We start from the raw sequence: 20,551 nt of genomic DNA, 5'->3' as shown, positions 1-20,551 counted from the left end.
TTCTTTACCCTTTCGGCGGCGGCGGTGGCGGCGGCGTAGAAAAACCAACTCACAAGAGAGTGAGAGACAGAGAGAAAAGCGCATGCGAATTTTCGTTTTAAAAAAAAAAAACCCCCGGGTTTCGGATAAACTCGGTGTGCGTGTGCACGTCGCCAACGCCGACGCCGCCGCCGCGTGAGCGTTATATCGCCCGCCACGATTACGAACGCTCGTGTAGTAGTCGTCATGCAGCATCTCCGAGACCCGGTGAAAGACCATCACAGTACGTGAACACCGCACAAGTGCAGCTCTCTATCGCGACACTATATATCCGTAGTACGCGACATCCGGCCCTAGCACCGTGTACACGAATACACAAACACACACACACACACATACACAAATTCATTATAATAAACCGTACACCGTACTATCTATTGTCATCGTCTAAATCGCGTTTCTTTTAATCGTTATAGATTGTTTTAACGTATAGAAAAGCGTATAGGTATGTATTTGCCGTTTTGATTTGACAATACACTGCAACGTTTGGTGTAGATAATTGCACGTCCGCACGTCCGAAGAATGGTAGAGAGAAGAGATATTTCGATGGTGAACAGTTATTAAAATATAAACACAAGTAAATTGAGAAACACAGAAACGGGTTTAAAACCACTTTAACCACGACGCAGTTGTCGCATTTTTCAAGTCCGAAGATCGCACTTGACATTTTATAACGCTATATTAGAAGTACTTGTTTTACTCGTTTGAGTAAATATTATAATTCGACTGTATATCACCCATATTTAAATAATATTTAATATGGACGGCAAAATATCATCAGTATTCGAAAAATACTTTTCGCCTTCTCCGTTGGTGAACCAAATAAGGAATTTTGTCGTGAGTACATTTAATTGATAATATTATTATTAATTATGTATCGATACCGAGTACATGTGTATAATGTTATAATACAATTTAACTACCTATGCGTATTAATTTAACGGGCGATTTGTATTGCATTTTAGATAGGTACCTACTTAAAAATAAAATTTAATTAATACAATTATGAAATTAATTTTTATTCTCTATGCATATCACTACTAGTTTTTCAAAATAATATTCATCACACAATTTTAATAAATTTTATTATCTTCATAAAAACATTTTATTTTATAAAAAAAGCTTAAATTCAAACTTTAATTTTGAAAAACATAATAATTAAAAATATTTTACATAATTATACAACGAGGAAATATAATATATAAATAAACATTTGTGATATCTATGTTTTCTTATTTAGCACGGATATAATATATTATGCTTGAACGTTGGACAATGAATTATGTTTAGTTTCTATCCTAATACTGATTTTAACTGGGTCTAGGATGGTTCAGTTTGAAACCATGAACTTTCTGTTTGTTTTGAGTTTATGACAATCGTGAAAATATTTAAAGACAACGATGATATTAAAATTGGTAAATAAAAGTGCATTACTCTTCACAACAAAACCATGTTTTAAAAATATTTTTAAATAATCCAAATTTAGGAAAGGAAATGGAAATGCTTATGAAATATTGAAGGCATTATAGAAAACTTAACTTTTTAAACCTAATGCGTGCATTAATTACTTTTACAAAAGCTTTATATTATTTAATTTTTACTAGGTATTGGTAAATATTACTATAGTTTAAAATAACATTTTACTGAATTTGTTGGAAAAAGTATTATTTAAAAAAAGATCAAATATATTTATTTTACGCTAAATGTATTAAACGTAGTATGATGTAAGACAGTAAGATTTAGAGATTAATGGATGTTTGTGTGTGTGTAAATTCTGATGAATTAAGATAAATACTTAAGGGTTGAATACCATTTAAAAGGTTGCATATAACTAGTTTTAGATAAAGAAAAAAGTTTTTAATACTATTTAATGAAATTCTTAATTGATTTATCTACATTTGAGAATATTGCGTGTACTTATAATAAATGTAAATTTATTCTTACTATAGTAACAAACGCAAATTAAATATATTAATACACACATTTTACAATAAACCAATTTTTGATATGTTAAAACTATGTATTCAATTATTTAGACTATTTAGAAGAATAGTAAAATAATTCTTTTTAAAACGTAAAAATTTAAACAAAAATAAATCAGTTGATATTTTCTTGTATATAATTTTAAAATTTGAACTATCAATTTCATTGGGATAGAGTTATCTATGAATTTAATTTCATAAAAAAAATATAAATAAATCATCATTATTTTTAATACTAACTATCTAATGTATTTTATGAGGCACAATTCAAATACTTAATATCATTTAAAATGTTTAAAGAAGTTATATCATATAGGTATAGTGGTATGAAATTAATAAAGTGGTAGACAGTTTTAAATTGACCCTTTTCTTTCCATTGCATTAATTCTCGTTTATTCTTTGAGTTCGTATTCTATACTAATTATATTAAATGATATTTTGGGTATCTATTCTTTGGTACTTATACACAATCGTTTCTCAGTTTGTAATAATGTTACACTTCTACTTGTTTCCGTGATAACAGCAATTTAAAAAACATGACTTATGAATTATATTATTGCTATTGAAGCACTTGAAGCACTATGTACTATACAAAATGTATATTAACCATTAGGTATATAAGTATATTCAATTTTATAATGTATTTAAGGATAAGAAAGGTGATCATCATGCTTGGCGATTCGCCTTGTAGGTATACAATATACATATGTATATGTAAAATACAACATAATATTAAACGTTAATTTATTAGTAATAACTAGGTATCTATACGTAGGGATTGTAAAATTACGTTTTCGATCAATTTTTAATTTTAACATAATCAAAAACGTTATTTATTATTAAAAATATTTTGCATATAATAAATACGAAAATATATATGATACACGCGGTTCTGCATAAGTAACTAATAATAAAATACGTAGATACATGGTATTTCTGTTCTTAGAATAGTCATGATTATCGAGAAAATGAACGATAATAGGTACTACATATTTCATGTCTCATGGCTATTTTTTCTCGCGTATAAACTTTTAGGTAGGAACATTTTAGATACTATAATTTATACTCAAATGCCGCAAAATACATTATGTTCATAAAAGTAAATTTATAGTGTTCAATATATTCATTAAAAAAAGAAGGTAAGCCTTGAATTTTTCTAAATATATCTAAACTCTATCTAAGATAAGTTTATTTACTGGTAAAGATTAAAGAACACCTATGTCAGAAACAACAATATTCTATTCCTTCTACCTATTTATCCTTAGACGCACAAAGCACAAATAAATGTATTTAGGTCGTACCTACGTTCAATAAAAATTAATTATGAATTTTTAATTTACTATTAAACCTAATATATTATAGTTTTAACTGATGATTTATTTATTGATTAAAAAATGTTTTATTCGTTACCCATCACATGATAATTTTGTCATTTTTTAAATCACCTTTAAATATGTAGTTTGTTGTATTATATAATGTATATTGTCTATAGAGTCGGCAAATAGACGAACAAATGCCACAAAATATAAGCGCACAACCAACGGTAACAAAACACCACAGTAATAATGTAGTGAACGGCACCACTCCGAAACCCACAAGTAACGAAAAACCAACGGCAATCCAAGTACACCCACAACCCATTCAGCCTACTGATAGAAACTTAGTGCACGTTACTAAAGCACAAATGAAAGGTGACATGCTTTAAAACGAAAAAAAAATACAAACACAATAATAATATTATGTAACATTATGAAGATTATGACTCGGAAAATAGTACACGAAAAGAATTATTTTTACTTATTAATCTTTAAATTTGATATAATATTATGTTATTCAATACAAATACATATATCATATTATGGGTGTATATTGTATATATTGCTTTTATATTGCAGAATAAACCAAATTTCATTGTTGAACTTTATCTAATTATCCAGTCGTAATTATGCGTAGGTTTCTGTACTTAAAAGAATTAAAAATTAAATTTAAAGTTAATCTTCGGTGTGTTGATAAAATATTTAAAAATATAAAAATTATCACGATTAAACTTTGAGTTATGTGTACTTCATTTAATTAATTACTATCTCTAGAAAAGTATTATTTTACGATATAAACGGGAATGAATAATTCTTCCAGGGTCGCATTTATTCGAATAAACGGACAACAATTTATTACAATCACCTTTATACTTTTAATATAATCGTTTATACTCAAATTAAATGACTACTTATTATCAAATCACAAAACTTAAAACATTAAATTGCGTGATTAAAAACAATGTTCTTTTCGTTTACATTTTTCGAGGTTTTTATTTTTAATTTTGATATTATTTTTTAGTACCTGATAATAATATTAGTATTTAAATTAAGCTAAAAATAATAGATTTGGCATCTTCATTGTAGAATTTCAAGAAGCATTTAGGTTATTTGATAAAGACGGCGACGGCAGCATCACTAAAGAAGAATTGGGTCGAGTTATGCGGAGTCTTGGACAGTTCGCTAGAGAGGAAGAATTGGAAACTATGTTACAAGAAGTCGATATTGATGGTATATATTATACCTTAATTATAATAATGTGTATTTTAGAATAAGAGGGTTGAAGTTTGGAGGGTTGAAAAATCAAGCGAACCAATCTTGAATGATTAAACTCAAACTACGTCAGGCTATTATCAACATAATTTATATTGCATAGCTAGATTAATGATTTTAGCCATTAGGCAAAGTAAAATAAAAAAGTGTAATATATTAATAACATATAAATTGGGTATTGGCATATTAATAATTTTTTATAATAAATTGTAATATAATAGATTAAAACAGATGCCATTTATGTTATGTAGGTTATGTTGCCTTTAACAAATACAATTTTTAAGTGGTTAACAAATTATACCAAATATTTAATAATATAGGTAAATTTATCATGTTCTACATTATTATAGGTGATGGAGCATTCAGTTTTCAAGAGTTTGTAGAAATAGTGTACAATATGGGCGGTACAGCAGAAAAGACGGCGGACCAAGAGGAAAAAGAGCTTCGAGATGCATTTAGGGTACGTTTAAATATTATATATTATTAATCATTTTATTTTCAATAGTATTCAGTATTATAAATAATTTTAAAATTCAATAATAAATTAAAAAATAAATTATAAAAATTATATAATTTATAAATTTGATTAGTCCAGAATCTTCACATTAAAACTATATTTTAGTCTCCTATATTATTCTATAGTGTTTTGTGCATTATAAACTACCAATATGTTTTAAAAATGATTTAAAATAGGTGCTCAGTGGTAGTAATTTATGGTTTCCTAGTAAGAAAAACATGAAAAAAAAAATAAATGAAAACATTTAAAAAGTATTTTATGACACTGTTTTGTTATTAACATTATTTATACGATAATAATATAAAATTATACAGTATCAAGTAAGCAGATATAAATTATTTTGTTAACAAGACTTAAAAAATACAATTTTATATAATTGAAAATAATAATTGATGTATTTAAAACATGATATTAAGATTACCAGTAAAACAGTAAACCATCGTGAGTTGCCGTTGATTTCATTGAATTTAAATAATAGTTTTTATTTCACTTCTAAAAATGATAGTACGAAATAATTTATTTTTCGAGTTTTGACGGTAACTTATACAGTTATACCTAATTAAATCTCTTTTAATTTATTTAACATACTTTTAAAGCGTTGACAATAAATATTGGCATAAAACATGCATGATGCTTGAGTTTAATTTACGAGAGTGGTATTTTGGAACCTATAAGTTTATAATGATACGTTCTCTTCATGTTAGTTTCTACCACTATGTAACGTTTTGTATAGTATTAAATTATTTTATGTCTTGATCTTCGTGTTTTCTTACATCTTGTCATGCGGCGCGGCCATCACTTATATTAGGTTTGAAAAATAAAACCAGCGTATCTATACATTTATATTAAATTTGAAAAGCCACTAAAAATGTTGGAAAGATATAAAAGATAAACTGTTCGTTACACATTTTGTGTATGTGTAACGATCAACGATGCGTATACATTATTACAAAAGTAAGGTAATATATATAATATAATATTATGTATTATGTATACTATGGTTTTATAGCCATTAGCCTGTATTTTATAGGAATATTTCAGATACTACAACACATAATACTATTTAATTTACGAGGTCTTTGGTTTAACGTCCCTAGGGTAAATAAATGCATGTATTAAAGTTCAAAACAACAAAACTTTTGGCCTTTGACTCGGAGTAAGTTTTATAAAATATTTAACGCACTCTGAACCACTGCATACGATAACTATTGAAATGAGTATATGTTTGGTGTCTATTTTATGAACTGCTAAAATAAAATAATTATTTTTAAGGGTTATATATCGAACAAATATGTTCGTTGTCTATAATACCTGCTATAAACATTAGTAATAATAATAATAATAATAATAATAAACAATAGGTTGAATCGAAAAGTTGTCCATAGTTAATATATATCACGATTACAATTACGTCATGGCATAATAATTCGTAGGCCGCAAGTAGGTACGATCAATATTTGCTTATAAATTATAATTACTATGAAATACTAAACTATTGTAATAAAATATGACACTTTAATATTCGATTACCGTATAACTTTGTACGAGTTATAATTACACTATTTCGAGTAGATATATTTATGAATAATAATTATCGTAGCGTAACCGTATATACGTACATTATGTTTAAAGTATAAAAATAATAAAACTAATAGTTTTAAACACATTATGTGATGTTACTTGTTAATAATAACCAGAAAAAATGCAATTTTCAAAATACAAAGACATGTAGATGTAATACAATATTGAATTAATATAAATCGATTTAAATGATCAGCAATAACCGTACAATCGAGCAAGGTATTCACGATATAATTCTTACATAGGTTATAGGTCGATCAATTTGTATCAGTGAAAATCACAGAATAGTATTAATATTAAATGCTTAGGTACTATTTAAAATTCGTGTTATAAATAAATTATTATTAAAACTACAAATCTAAGATCAAATCATTGAATACTTACAATATATATTCATAAACGATGTTTTGGGTGTTGGGTATATTTTAAAAAGTCATTAAATAATGGTAAAATTAAATTGCGACATTATGAAAATTATTATTACGCGATAATTGCAGGTATAATCACAACTAGTTACTTGAAAAATTGTAAAGTACATTTTAGTTTAACCTTGAACATTGGTATGTTTTAAACAAATTAAAAATTATTATTTTTATATCATGTTTTAAACATAGTGTACAATTTACAATACGAAATAAATAGGTAGTAATAAGAACTCATGCTATTTACATGTCCAACGCTTTAAATGCTTTTTTAATTTTTTAAGTGTAACACTTAGTCTTACGTAAATTCACATAAAGTACTTATGCATACTATAAATAGATTATATTATTAACAAACAATTATATTAAAACTTTAAAAAATATGTAATTCTTTTAAAATAAAATAAAATACATATTTTTATATGTCTGTTTAAAAATAGTTTAATATTTAACCATTTCCCTTTTAAATTGTAAATTGAAAAAAAATTTTTCAGCTATACGAGAAAAATATCCATTTATCGGTAGGCATTTTTTAAAGTTTTTTTCGAGCCAGAAAAAGTGTAATTAAAATAAAAATATAAAATAAATAATATAACGCAGTTTTTTTTTTTTTTTAACACACCAAACATGTATTTTAATTATAAAAAGGGTGCAACGGTAAAATAAAATATTTCAAACAATTCAAATTAAAACCATAACCAATTATTATAAAAACAAAAAAAGATCAAAACCAACAAAATCCGTGTTTTTTTTATAAAGTTTAAAAAGATAACGCTCGTTATACTTAATGGGTTTTATAAAAGGTATTATAGCACCTTGCAGATTTCAATATAACCCAGGTAATCATACATTTTGGGTGGATTGTGCAGAATGGTTTTAAATATTATAATATATTCTAACTCCTGCCGAAGTACTGTCGCTGGATAGCCTCTTCAACTCAAGCACATCAACCAAAATAATAATATTATTATGTAAACGCTTATATTAATACCAATTATTATTATTATTACTACTGTAAAACTATCGATTAAGCTTATTGTACCATTCGTGTACAGACTGTTAAATAGTCTTTATTAAAAATAAAAAATAAATAATATATTCCACTATTTATATCAAAGGTGCAAAATGAAAAATCTTGTATTTTAAGACTACGGAAACCCGCAGACTCCTAGAAACTAGTATTATATAGTGTTGTAAAGCCGTATTAATAGATAAAATTGTTGCAATAAAATTTGTTAATTTTTTTTTGTATATTATAAATATTATAAATAAAAATTCGATAATATTAATAAATATTTACTTAATACTAAATAGATAATACTATTTTTAGAGATAAGTATGTTTTACCTGCGAGCCACGAGCCACAAGTCATTATTCGTTGAGTCATAGCTCATAATAAAGATTAAACTTTGGTATGGAAATATTGTATAGGTAGATGTATTAGTACACTCTAATTACACAGATTATCCAAAATTTAAAAACAATATTGTTCACGGAGGTTAAAATCGGAGTATTACATAAAGTAACATTTTAACCCTATGGGCTATAAGGTATATATTATATTCTATTAGGTTTGTAATGTTTACAGTGCCATTGGTAGATATACGAGTAGACTTTGATGTCTAACCTATCTATTGTTTATATTTAATATTTATGAAATTATATTCTAAGCTAATAAATAAATATCTAGGTTTTACAATAATATAAGAGTAATTTTTTCATATCTGACGTCATTAGAAAGCGTAAAAGAGTTTTTGATTGCAAATATTGTCGACATTTTGGAGGATAACAAAGAGTTAAAAGTAAAATAAATGTATTTAACACTATGTTTCAACGAAATCGATTAAATTTTTTTTTTTTTGTAATTCGGAAATGAATATTTGTTTTATTGTTGTGACTATTAATATTAGCTCTATGGAGATGATGTAATTTCCAAGATATCATTGCTCTTAATGTGCTATTTATAGAATTTTGGATTAATCGAATTTTTCTTTTACATTTAAAGAAGGTAAAACTGTTATTTTAAGTAATAATTTGAAAATATGACAGCTGTTATTTTAATTGCTGTTTTTATAGAAATTAAAAATTAGGAATAAAAAGTACAAGGTCTTTATTTTTTATTTTTGTAATTATTATTTATTGTCAAATTATGAAAACTTAAAATTATTTCTAGTTAAAAATATATTAATTTACAAGGTTCTTCATGAGTTGTTCTAAATGGAATAAAAAAAAAAGTTTAGCGACAATTTACATTTATTTTAATAAGCTAATATAAAAAGTTGATTGTTAATACAATTAAACATAATTACATTTTTTCTTAAACAATTTTAGTTAATTTGTTATAATTCAGTAATATTCTAACTGTAAAGCAGTGATTTTCAACTTTTTTTTTCATGGCAATAACCTAACCTTGAGTGTTTTATAAAAATACCAGAGCACTTAGCATACTATAATATGTATATGTATGAAAAATGTATGTTTTCATTAATATTTAAGGTTAGTTCATGAATCATGGAACTAGTACTTCGCGGCACTTCAGTTTAGAACCATTGCCTCGAGGATTTGCGCTATAACGTAAATCATTATTTTCTAAATTCATTGATATTTTTGAACTAATAGTTTACGTGTATTTTTAGTATTAACTTATAGGTAAGTAGGAGCATATTAAGCCATGATGTATTATAATAATTATTATTTTGTTGTGTAATGTTTTCGCAAAAACTAATTCAAACTATGTATACTTAAAGAAAAACGAGTTACTAATAATTCAGGCTCAGGTATAAATGCCTTTTCAAAAAATGCATTCATAACCTAAAAACTCTAAAAAATGTCCTTTCAAAAAATAAATTATTTATTATATAAATTTAAATTGTTCTGTAAAAAGAAGTATATTATAAAAAGTTAAAAATAAGTAAAAAATTAAATTACATTTGCATTACATTGTACAAAAAGAGTTTCATTAATTTTTTGAAACACGAATAAATGATCGACGGTTATTTGCCAGCAAGTTTTTATTTATTGAAAATGCTTTATCTAATTTAAAACCGGATTATCTGATGTTAAGTTCAAAATGAAAATAATTCATTTTACGTAGTACTATATATAGTTATTATATGTTTAAATAAAGTCAATTTTTTAGTTATAATACGAAATAGGTTAAAAATGTCCTAAAAAAATTTTAAAATGCATTAAAAGTGTAAAAAAATGTTCAAAAAAAATGCTGTGATTAGAACACAGAGTACTTGAAATACATTTTTAGCTTGGAAAACATCGTGTAAGACATTCGAAAAAAAAGATGCAAATGCATTGAAATCTGAGCCCTGCCAATTATAAATAATATAAAATATATATCATAAAATTATAATAGATATAAATCCATCCCTATCATGTAATCGTTTATCACATAGGTTAGGCAATTATGTATAGTCTAAATAATATTTTTATAGGTTTTAATTCAAATTTAACACATCCATAAAGTGACCTAATCAATGACGAGGACCACTCGAAATCTGTTATACAGCAGATCGACTACCCTCTGTTTATACATTGATTATTTTAGCACCTATATGTAATGATAACCTTATTAACCATTAGACATTAGTGTTACGTCAGAAATTACGATTTAATGTTCGTTTACACAAAAAATAATAGCTGTAATCATTTCTATAATAATATTCAAAGTTCAAAATAATAAATGTAGTTTTAAAATAATAATTGTATATCTTATTTAGGTTTAAAATTATATAAATTTTCTATTATAATAAATAAAAATTAGAAATATAAGTATAAATATTTTCTTACTTTGATTAAATCCTATTTAATATATATATATATAGAATTATAGGTACATTACTATTTTGTTATATTATATTTATAGTGTTCTAATGTTTATTATTCGCAAACTAATTACTACAGTGCATATTGATAGTGGTAGTTTGGAACAATGCGTTATAATATAATTTAAAGTAGAATAATGGACTAATTAATTTCATATAAAACATATACATAGGATTTATGTGTATTATGTGTTGAGCTTTACAAGAAAAGTTTAATAATTATTTTTGTACAGATATATGACATAAAACTATAGTTCTATGTTATTTTTTAATTTTGTTAATAAATTCGAAAAAAGGTTCAATATAATTTATGAAATTTATCAAGTAGGTAAATTCATATTTCTACACATCATAATACACTTATAATTTTAAATAATTTGAAAAAAAATTATTTTTTACATAGGTTTAAATTTTTATCAAGTGTTTTATACATTATTGATACGATAAAAATATATAGGTTACAAGTAACAAACATGTTATTATTATAATGTGATAAAAAATAAATATTTTTCATGAAAGGTGCCGCCTATTGATAACACTTTCTAATTTATTACTTTATTTATTATTAAATCTTATAACAGATCATCACAATATAGCTTGCGCTTTATTTAAGCGTCTTAGACGATTACCCGATATTGTAGCTGAGGTCAAATTTTTGATTTGGAGATTCGTATGAGTACCTGACCTATGTGGTTTTTAAATATTTTACAAAAACATTCGGCTTCATAGTTTATTGTTTTAAATTTCAAATCTGTAAATAGAGTATAATTTGAAACGTAAGGATTCGCATTAGTTTTCTTTTTTATAGATAAATGTTTTGGAAAATTTGAATTTTATTAATATTTGATTTTTTCGTTTTACCTCATAGCTGCAATAAATATTTCTAAGTTGACTTTAATAAAGTTTTGTACATAGTTAGTTTGATTTCCATGTATAGAAGTGTACTAATTTATTATTGAGCATACGCGGATGATTATTTAAAGCTAGTCTAAAAGTTGATATATAGTGGGTCTGCATGCAAGTTAATCATTGATCAAGAGTCAGATCAAAATATTTAACAGTGGGAGTTGGGAGAGTAAGGAATAGAAAATCGTATAGAGAAACATTAGGTCAAAGTCTGAAGGTAAAAGTGAACAGATTAGTTTTGATCAGCTTAAAAATACCATAATTTGATAAACCAATTGTTCATATACGGTCAAGGTAATTTTACTGATTTGTTGGAGCAGCAAGAGGATTGTTGTAAATTGAAATTTGAAATTATCGCTTCATCGTCAGCGTAATTGGCTACTGATATATTAAGAGTGACTGCAGATCAGAAACAAAAATGTTATACAAAATAAGGGATAACACGGTGTCTCGAAGAGCTCCGGCGTTTATAACTTATATGTCAGAGTTTGTCAATCTATATGGTGAATTTCAAAGTGACGTTTTGAAAGGTAGGATTTTATAATTGAGTTCAATAGGCTCAGTAAAGTCTCGTTAATCCAAATACAGACTAATCCAAAAAACGTAGTAATCCGAACGGGTTTGAACATTTCTGAATCACTGTAGGTACTAATACACACATATATGATGTATAGGTGCATCATAATAATATTTTTATATTAACTGGCTGTATATACATAATTATAAATTATAATTTATAATAATTTTGATTGTATTAATTGTGTTTTTCAACAACGAATTTTTACAAATCAATACAGTAAAGATAAAAATAAATTTCAAAATTTAAATTACAAGAAAATTGATTTTTTTTTCAAGTCATAGGTAATTTGAACAAATCGGTTATCCGAACAATGCATTACCTCAATTTTGTTTGGATTAATAAGACCCTGCTGTAGTAAACAAAGAGAAGAAATCTTTTAAGCTTATACAGAAATCCATCAAAAGCTCGTGAGATGTTTAAAAAGGCACATGTATATAGTACAATTTTTTTCTCGGGAATACAGTGTAAAATCTACTAATCTGTGCGCTTAATAAATAGTCACATAAGATTATTTATTAAGATTATATACTTCATTGGATATCAGATAACATATTATTTTCTATAATGATGGGTAGTATACGTTTGAGAATTAACTTTTCAAATATTTTTGCAAAAAAATGGTAAAAGACTAATTGATTGATGGGATGATAGCCGATTAAGAGGCTTATTTAGCTTTGTAAGGATATTATAAGAACCGATATATTAAAGATAACCATTAAAAAAAAAAAAAATGGAAAATAAGAAAATTTAAGAATTACATTAAATATGTGTAAGATATTAATAACGGCTCTTTTTGGGAGAATTCTGGCTTACTTCAGCAATAGGTAATGAAATCAAACTTAACTATAACTTATAATAATAGAAGTGAGTATTTTTTAATGCTATATTTTATATAATTTGGCGTGAATAATTTGACTGTAAGTTAAATAAAAAAAGTGGAAACTTCTGGAACATGTACGCATATTTAAAAAAATAACTAAAGCCTATTTAAAATAATATTACGTTTATCTTCAGCAATTATATTCTAGTGTAACGCGTGTTTAATTAAAAATTTTTATGAAAAATAATTTTGACATATTGTTATACATATAATTCGCGTCTCGTATCTAGTTTAGTGGTATAATGTCCTATAGGTACCTACCAAAAGTATATAAGCATGAGAGAACATTTTCTTTTTTTTTTTGAAGATAATTCAGTAAATTGTTATACATACATAAAATAAATTGAAGTTATTTTTTCTCAAAAAACATAAAAATTAGTTATACTGAACCGAATTTATGTGGTTTCAGGTATTTGACAAGCATAACAGAGGATATATAAGTGCATCGGATTTGAGAGCCGTCCTACAATGTTTAGGCGAAGATTTATCAGAAGAAGAAAGTAAGTACCTAACTTATATAAGTAACGTTTAAAAAAAATTAAAAAAGTACCTATCAACTAGGTACGTCTATAGTCTATACTATAGATATTACGATGTACCTATTACGCTATTCAGCGATTGTAGAAACGTTTTTTTAATCTTCTTTTATTTATTCTAGTCGAGGATATGATCAAGGAAGTAGACGTGGATGGAGATGGAAGAATCGATTTTTACGGTAAGTGCATAAGTATCTAGGACGTCGAATATGTTTATTATTATTTATTACATTGTACCTATTTAAGAGTACGTAATACGTATAGTGCTTTTGAAATAACTATAATAATATTGTACATATACCTACTGTATAAAAAACGTCGCGACATCTCACAATCACGTTTTATTTTATTAGTTTACCCATGATTGAGTACCTAGCTATAGCTGTTATATGGGTATATAGATAGTATAGTATAGGTATATCGTATTTATATAATAATACATATGTTTATATATATATATATGTAAATACACACCTATGTCCTACGTCTGTTAAAATAATGAAGGCAGTGTAAATAATGATGATGGAATTTATAGAGATATAGATCTTTATTCGCTTACCTATGTATTGATCTCCTCGACCTACAGAACTTTAATAATTGGTTTTTAAATAAGATTTTGGTCTTTGTTTATGAATATTTATGACTTTATACTTCGTACATCAAAGCCATTCGCGTTTTTACTTATATGTACCTGTATACATTTATTTCAAATCAAAGTAATATTTTTTTTTTACCTAAATATAATTTATAAACATAATAAAATATAGGTATGTGTTTTGGTTAGTACCCATGTCAAAAAATTTACGATGCATCATATAAGTGATCAGGATTTAGCATTTTTAACTTATTACATTCTTAGATAAAATAGCTATAGCGATGTATTTATATACTTTATAGTAACTTTAGTATAAATATTTTCGTTTTCATGGGTTTCTAGTACGTACTTACCAAACTTTACGATAAAGAGTGTCTGCTAACTAAATTACAGTCAAATCTTATCGCATTCAATTTTATTCCTAAATATATAATGTACGTGGCACGAATACTATTTTGTATATAGATATCGCCTAATCTTTTTAATTTGTATTTACCTCTAATTTAATTTATTATTCTATAATATGCAATTAGTTAAATGTTTTGAATGTAAAATCATATTTTTATCAGGAAGTGCGATCACTGGATGGTTTCTTAACTTACCATTTTTCGTGTATTAATTTATTGCTAGTAGCACGCATATATTTAATGGCCCTTGTATATTTCTTATAAAAAAATAAATAAATAAAATTTATAATATTAACATTACTTATTTAAATAAACTAATAAAATACTAATGTTTTAAATTTGTTAGAAAATTTGTCATTAATAGTACTTTTATTATTAAGTCACCAAATACTATTTTTGAAAAACACGTGAAGAATTCATGGAGTTTTTGGAAGCTTTATAAATACATTGCATTTATAAAATTTTTCTTATCAATGAAAAATCAAAATATTAAATGAACATTTTTTTTTATGTCGCCATAAAAAATATAATTTTTTGATAGCGGACCACAGTGTGACCTTAAATAATAGGCAAATTAACTGGAAAACAACGTTTATGTGTAATATATAATATTATTTGGTGAAATGTTATCACTTTATCAGCTTTTATATTTTTGATATTTAATAAATTATTAAAATAAAATTATTTTTTATAATAACTATATTTAAATACAGATAACACTTTTTGTTTAATACAAATAATAAATAGGTAAAATAGTTTTTAATATCATAATTATATTTGCAAAATTAGTATATTGAAACAATATGTACATAATTACTAGCACTCATTTACAAAAATATTTCATTTTCAAAAAATTACCTATATTATATTTTTAGAATTTGTGAATGCCCTTGGAGAACCAGGAGATGATTACGATGAAAATGATGAAGATGAAGAAGACATTTACCCTCAATTGGACATTCAAACATAGTTTTGAACAATTACATGTCTTAATATTATAATAAGTTCAGTTAAAATTGAATTATCAAAAAGGATAACAATTTTTTTGTAATTCCTATCAGGAATAAACACACCAATATCTGTTTATATTTTGCCAACTAATGATCTCTATTAAGTAAAACATATTTTACTATAATATCAATGTAATAATGTAGAATTGATAAGTAATTTATGTCATTTTCAATGTTTAATGTATAAATTAATCATTTAATGGTACAATCAGTAATTCAACTTAAGACCCAATAATTTATTAAAAACATATTTTATCATTAATTTTACTTCATGTATAGATGTTAGTAAAAAATATTCAGTTATATGTTATAAGTTGTTATAACTATTTATTTAAGAAACTATAAAAATTGTTTATTATAATAGTGTACGAATCTAAAATTCCATGGAAGGCATTTATAAATAGAAAATGTTAAGGTAACTTAATTAAAACAATAATATTATGAACAAGTATTTTTACTTTAAAAAAATTACATTATATTGTCAGTATTCTTTCAAATACATTAATTCAAATTTGTGAAATTGTCCATTCCTCCTTTATGCTTTGTGAACTAAAATTAAATACAATAAGAATCAGAATACATTTAAAGGAAATAGTCGGCTGCGTGTTTTTTTGTTGGCATTCCTCGATTTTCTTGTGGAGCTGCCTCAAATATTGTAAAATCTCTTTGGAGTGTTTCACTAAGTTCCAATATCGCCGCAACGTTACCACATCTAATAGCATTAATAATTAAGTAACATAATAAATTAATAGTATATGTATTTTGTATAGTATTTACCGATAACAATAATTAGGTGCTGACCAAACAGTAAGCACAGTTTCATCAAAATGCCATTTATATCCTTCCATGACTAGCTGATGAGCTCGACAAATAATATCTATATCATTTGTAGTATTAAATTGGGAAACAACATCAGAACCAAAAAGGTATCCAGCACCTCGTGGACTCACGCCCCATCCTTGAGTATCTAAAATAATTTAATATGTTTAAAAAACTATTTCTTTTTTTACTAATAAATTATGGTTATTAAAGATACTTACTTTCAGGATCAGACCATAATAAATCACACATAGGTCCATCATGAGGAACTTCTTGTTTTCTATCAATAGTTCTAATTTGATCCAATGTTTGAATTGAAGGTGATAATCCACCATGTACACAGAATATCTAAATATTATGAGAAAATGAATTATTATAAACGTTATTTCAATAAATAAAGAACATACTTTTCCATCAATAATAGCAGATAAGCTCAGGTAATCAAAAATTTCAGTACAATAACGCCATACAGCAACACTATTGTATTTTCGTAGACATTCGTCATAAAAACCATAAACTTGAGTAATTTGTCGGGATTCATGGTTACCACGTATTAATGTTATTCGATCAGGGTATCTAACCTACAAAAAAAGTCTAATATTTATATCCTAGCAAATATCAATAATTAGATAATTAAAAACAAATGGTGTTACAAAAATATGCTAATATTAGTGATGGGCAACAACATCAATATCTAATAATAATTTCACAATATCAAAAAAATGTTATAATTATATTATATTTTAAGAATCACATTTTATTTGCAGGTTCTAAGGCATCTAAACTATAATAAATTAAATTTTATTGTAGTACAAACAAGTACAATGTTGGTGTACCAATAATATCTAGGTATTAAAATATAGCATTAATAAAATAAACTAGTTAAATTCCTAATTCCCAAATAGGATGTAAAAAGAAAAAAAGATTTTGACACCAGAAAAAAAACGATATTTGAAATTATATTGTTGCCCATCACTAATATGTCATAAAAGAGAATTTAATTTTTAAATAACTGTAATTATTTATTAATTATTGATACCTTTGATATCATTTAATGTTAAAATTTTCTTTTTAAGTGTTGAAATGTTAACTTAGATATCTTACTAGACTAAATAATTGTTGTGATATATATCATAAGTGTTAATAAGATTAATATACAACATTGTAGAAACCATAATTTCTTAAGATGCTGTTACATAATGATTGTCTCAGTCTTATAAACATACAAGCCATTATTAATTGTTTAACAGAATTGATCATATTTATTAAATTTAAGGCTGAATTACTTTTTCATTAAATTTAAAAGTATGAATAAAATTTAGGGAAGTGGTCATCAAACTTATTGAATTTGTAATCCATGTTAATAAATTTCTTAAGAAGTATTAAATATATATCAAAACGTCCAATTTTGAAGTCCACAAATCCTAACTCTGGGTTGCATCTAGTTGAAGACCACTGATCTATAGTATCTAATAAGTGTTAATTGATATTTAGAAACAAGTAACATCAAATAAAATGGTAATAATAGTAATATTTTACGTAGATATAACTAACTTTAAAATTAAAGTTAAGAACACCACAAGAATTTCTCTAAGCAAATAAGTAGGGCATTTGTAAGACTAAAACAATCTGTTGAGAGTATTGAGTTCTCTTTAATATTAAACAAATTATTTTTTGCTATTCGTAATAATTCATATATAAAATTAAAACATTTCATGCTGAAATCTTAATGTAGTAAAGAATGTATTATTAACCAGTAGATCACTAAAGTATAGATATCTTATAATAATTTAATAGATAAAATTAATCTTAAACACAACTGATAATACTTGAATTAAAGAGTTTCATGAGGTTCAGAAACATTACCTCTAAACAAAAATTATAATAAATTACTAACAAAAAACTATGATATTAAGATGAAGTTGTAAATAAATTATATCTCAAAAATAATTTATTCTTCCAATATTTATTTCTATATAATTTAGAAAAGCTTAAAAATAGCACCAACTGAATATTCTATCATAATATATATCATTAAAAATTATTAATAAATACATGTCAATTTATTTTATATATACTTTTAAAGCAAGTAGAAGTAAAAATGTCTCAACACTAAAGAACCCTCGGTCAACAAAATCGCCCATGAATAAATAATTTCTTTCAGGAACATCTCCACCAACTTTAAACAATTCTTTTAAATCATAGAATTGACCATGAATATCACCACATACCTGTAACATTATAACATACATTTTTTTTTTTTAATGAATAATTTAATTGCAAATATGAATTATGCTTGAATCTACTATAAAATTTAACTATTGATTTTAGAATACACAGAAAATCAGTTTAGTACAAATAAAATAAAATGGTAAGATATAATTTATTACGAATTCCAAGGCTCATAATAGATTAAAAGGTGCTGCCATTTACACTAAGGTAGACAAATAGTAGTTTCTATCAATGCTAAATTGACTTGTATATTCTAAAACCATTCGCTATAAAATTTAGTTAGAATATGAATTTAATCAAATAATGAATAAATAAATGTGTATACTAATTAATTCAAGTACTACACTGTAATACTATACTTACAGTGACAGGAGAGTCGACACGCTGTACATTACTCTCTTCGATGAGTATTTCGCGTGCTTTAGCGCATAATGCTTTCACTTCATGCTCCTGGATGATTTCACACCGTTTGAGCTGTTCGATCTGTCGGTCTAAGTCACTATTGGAATCATACATCTTGGACATTTGGAATAAAAGCGCGGAGTATGATTGATGTCAGTAGTTCAGACTTGCTTATACACACCTGCAGCTGAGACCGTAATTATGAGCGCACTCAGTCGGAGCCCAGTCGGACACGGATCGCTGATAAGATCTTAATCCACGAATACTCACCCGCATTAGGTACTTAACCCAACGGCTCCTGCGGGACGCGATTCCTGTCCGCTATTGGGGCCGACTGAAGCGGTCGAACGGCTCAGTTGATAATGATGTTGCATGCCATCGTTACTACAATTGAATTTATGAAAACTACAACAAACGGCCTTTTGAATAAACGGTGAATTATGGCCGTTGAACGCGGACGATACCGTATCGAAAAACGATTTACGAATAACGGCGGCTGGTATCCAAAAATGGACGGCCAATCAAGCAACTCAGTAGTGCGAAAAAAAGAGGTATGTGAAATTATCGGATGTTTGGTGTTTACACGCCGATTGCGGGGACTAACCGCGACGACATGAGCGCATGCGCAAGCCAGGGTGACCGCAACGGTTGCCGTGAAATATCCCATTTTCACAACAAGCGTTTCCCGCCGAATTAAACGTACCAATGAAATAAAAAAAAACCGGTTTCGTTGTGCTTGATTTATTTCGCCTCAGCTTCCCCTCATCAAGACAAAAGACAACAAATGTTTGACGTAATAGTATGGGAGAATTAAAATTAAACATGTATTACATGTGTATTAACGTATGATAGTCACCGAAAAATTGAACTAAAAAAAATATATTATTTATTAATTTAAACTATATATATTTCAAATTAATAATTTAACAAATATTATTATTTTTATATAATATAGCAATTAAAGGTCATTTAATATTAAAAAAATACAATTTATAACTTATAACTTTATCAAAACAATTTCTGATATCAATTGCAAAAAGCTAAGTTATTTAAACTGTCGATTAAGTTACTTAAGTTTATAAGTTGATTAAAAAATAAACTAACTAGTCAAGTTAAAAAGTTAAAAAAAAAAAACTTTTTAACTAGGTAGTTAATTCCCACTGGCCACTACTAGCTGTATCACCCAAGTTCAGCCGTGCAAAAATGAACAAACATAAAA

At 25.9% G+C, this 20,551-nt stretch overlaps 2 protein-coding genes across 4 annotated transcripts; one reads left to right on the top strand and one right to left on the bottom strand.

The window, feature by feature from the left end:
• The first annotated feature begins 176 nt into the window (after positions 1–176).
• On the top strand, positions 177–16,132 carry LOC112598750 (neo-calmodulin-like). The gene is made up of 7 exons (XM_025345341.1): positions 177–876; positions 3,514–3,712; positions 4,424–4,567; positions 4,960–5,069; positions 13,741–13,831; positions 13,990–14,046; positions 15,745–16,132. The coding sequence occupies exons 1-7, from the start codon at positions 799–801 to the stop codon at positions 15,837–15,839; spliced, it is 774 nt and encodes a 257-aa protein (XP_025201126.1). The 5' UTR covers positions 177–798; the 3' UTR covers positions 15,840–16,132.
• A 185-nt stretch (positions 16,133–16,317) lies between these two features.
• Positions 16,318–19,917, bottom strand: LOC112598748 (serine/threonine-protein phosphatase 4 catalytic subunit). 3 transcript variants are annotated; one of them, XM_025345339.1, is made up of 7 exons: positions 19,603–19,917; positions 19,294–19,519; positions 18,777–18,929; positions 17,106–17,279; positions 16,920–17,046; positions 16,657–16,846; positions 16,318–16,591 (listed from the first exon to the last, which is right to left on the bottom strand). In XM_025345339.1, the coding sequence occupies exons 2-7, from the start codon at positions 19,453–19,455 to the stop codon at positions 16,462–16,464; spliced, it is 936 nt and encodes a 311-aa protein (XP_025201124.1). In that variant the 5' UTR covers positions 19,456–19,519; positions 19,603–19,917; the 3' UTR covers positions 16,318–16,461. The 3 variants fall into 3 exon arrangements, with proteins under 3 accessions (XP_025201124.1, XP_025201125.1, XP_025201123.1); XM_025345340.1 differs by having other exon boundaries at positions 19,294–19,513; XM_025345338.1 differs by having other exon boundaries at positions 19,294–19,917.
• Between the last annotated feature and the right edge of the window lie 634 nt (positions 19,918–20,551).

The sequence above is a fragment of the Melanaphis sacchari genome, unplaced genomic scaffold (assembly GCF_002803265.2).
Source record: "Melanaphis sacchari strain LSU unplaced genomic scaffold, SCAv2.0 Contig4_pilon_pilon, whole genome shotgun sequence".
In the NCBI taxonomy this organism is placed as follows: domain Eukaryota; kingdom Metazoa; phylum Arthropoda; class Insecta; order Hemiptera; family Aphididae; genus Melanaphis; species Melanaphis sacchari.
This window is presented reverse-complemented; position numbering and strand designations above follow the sequence as displayed.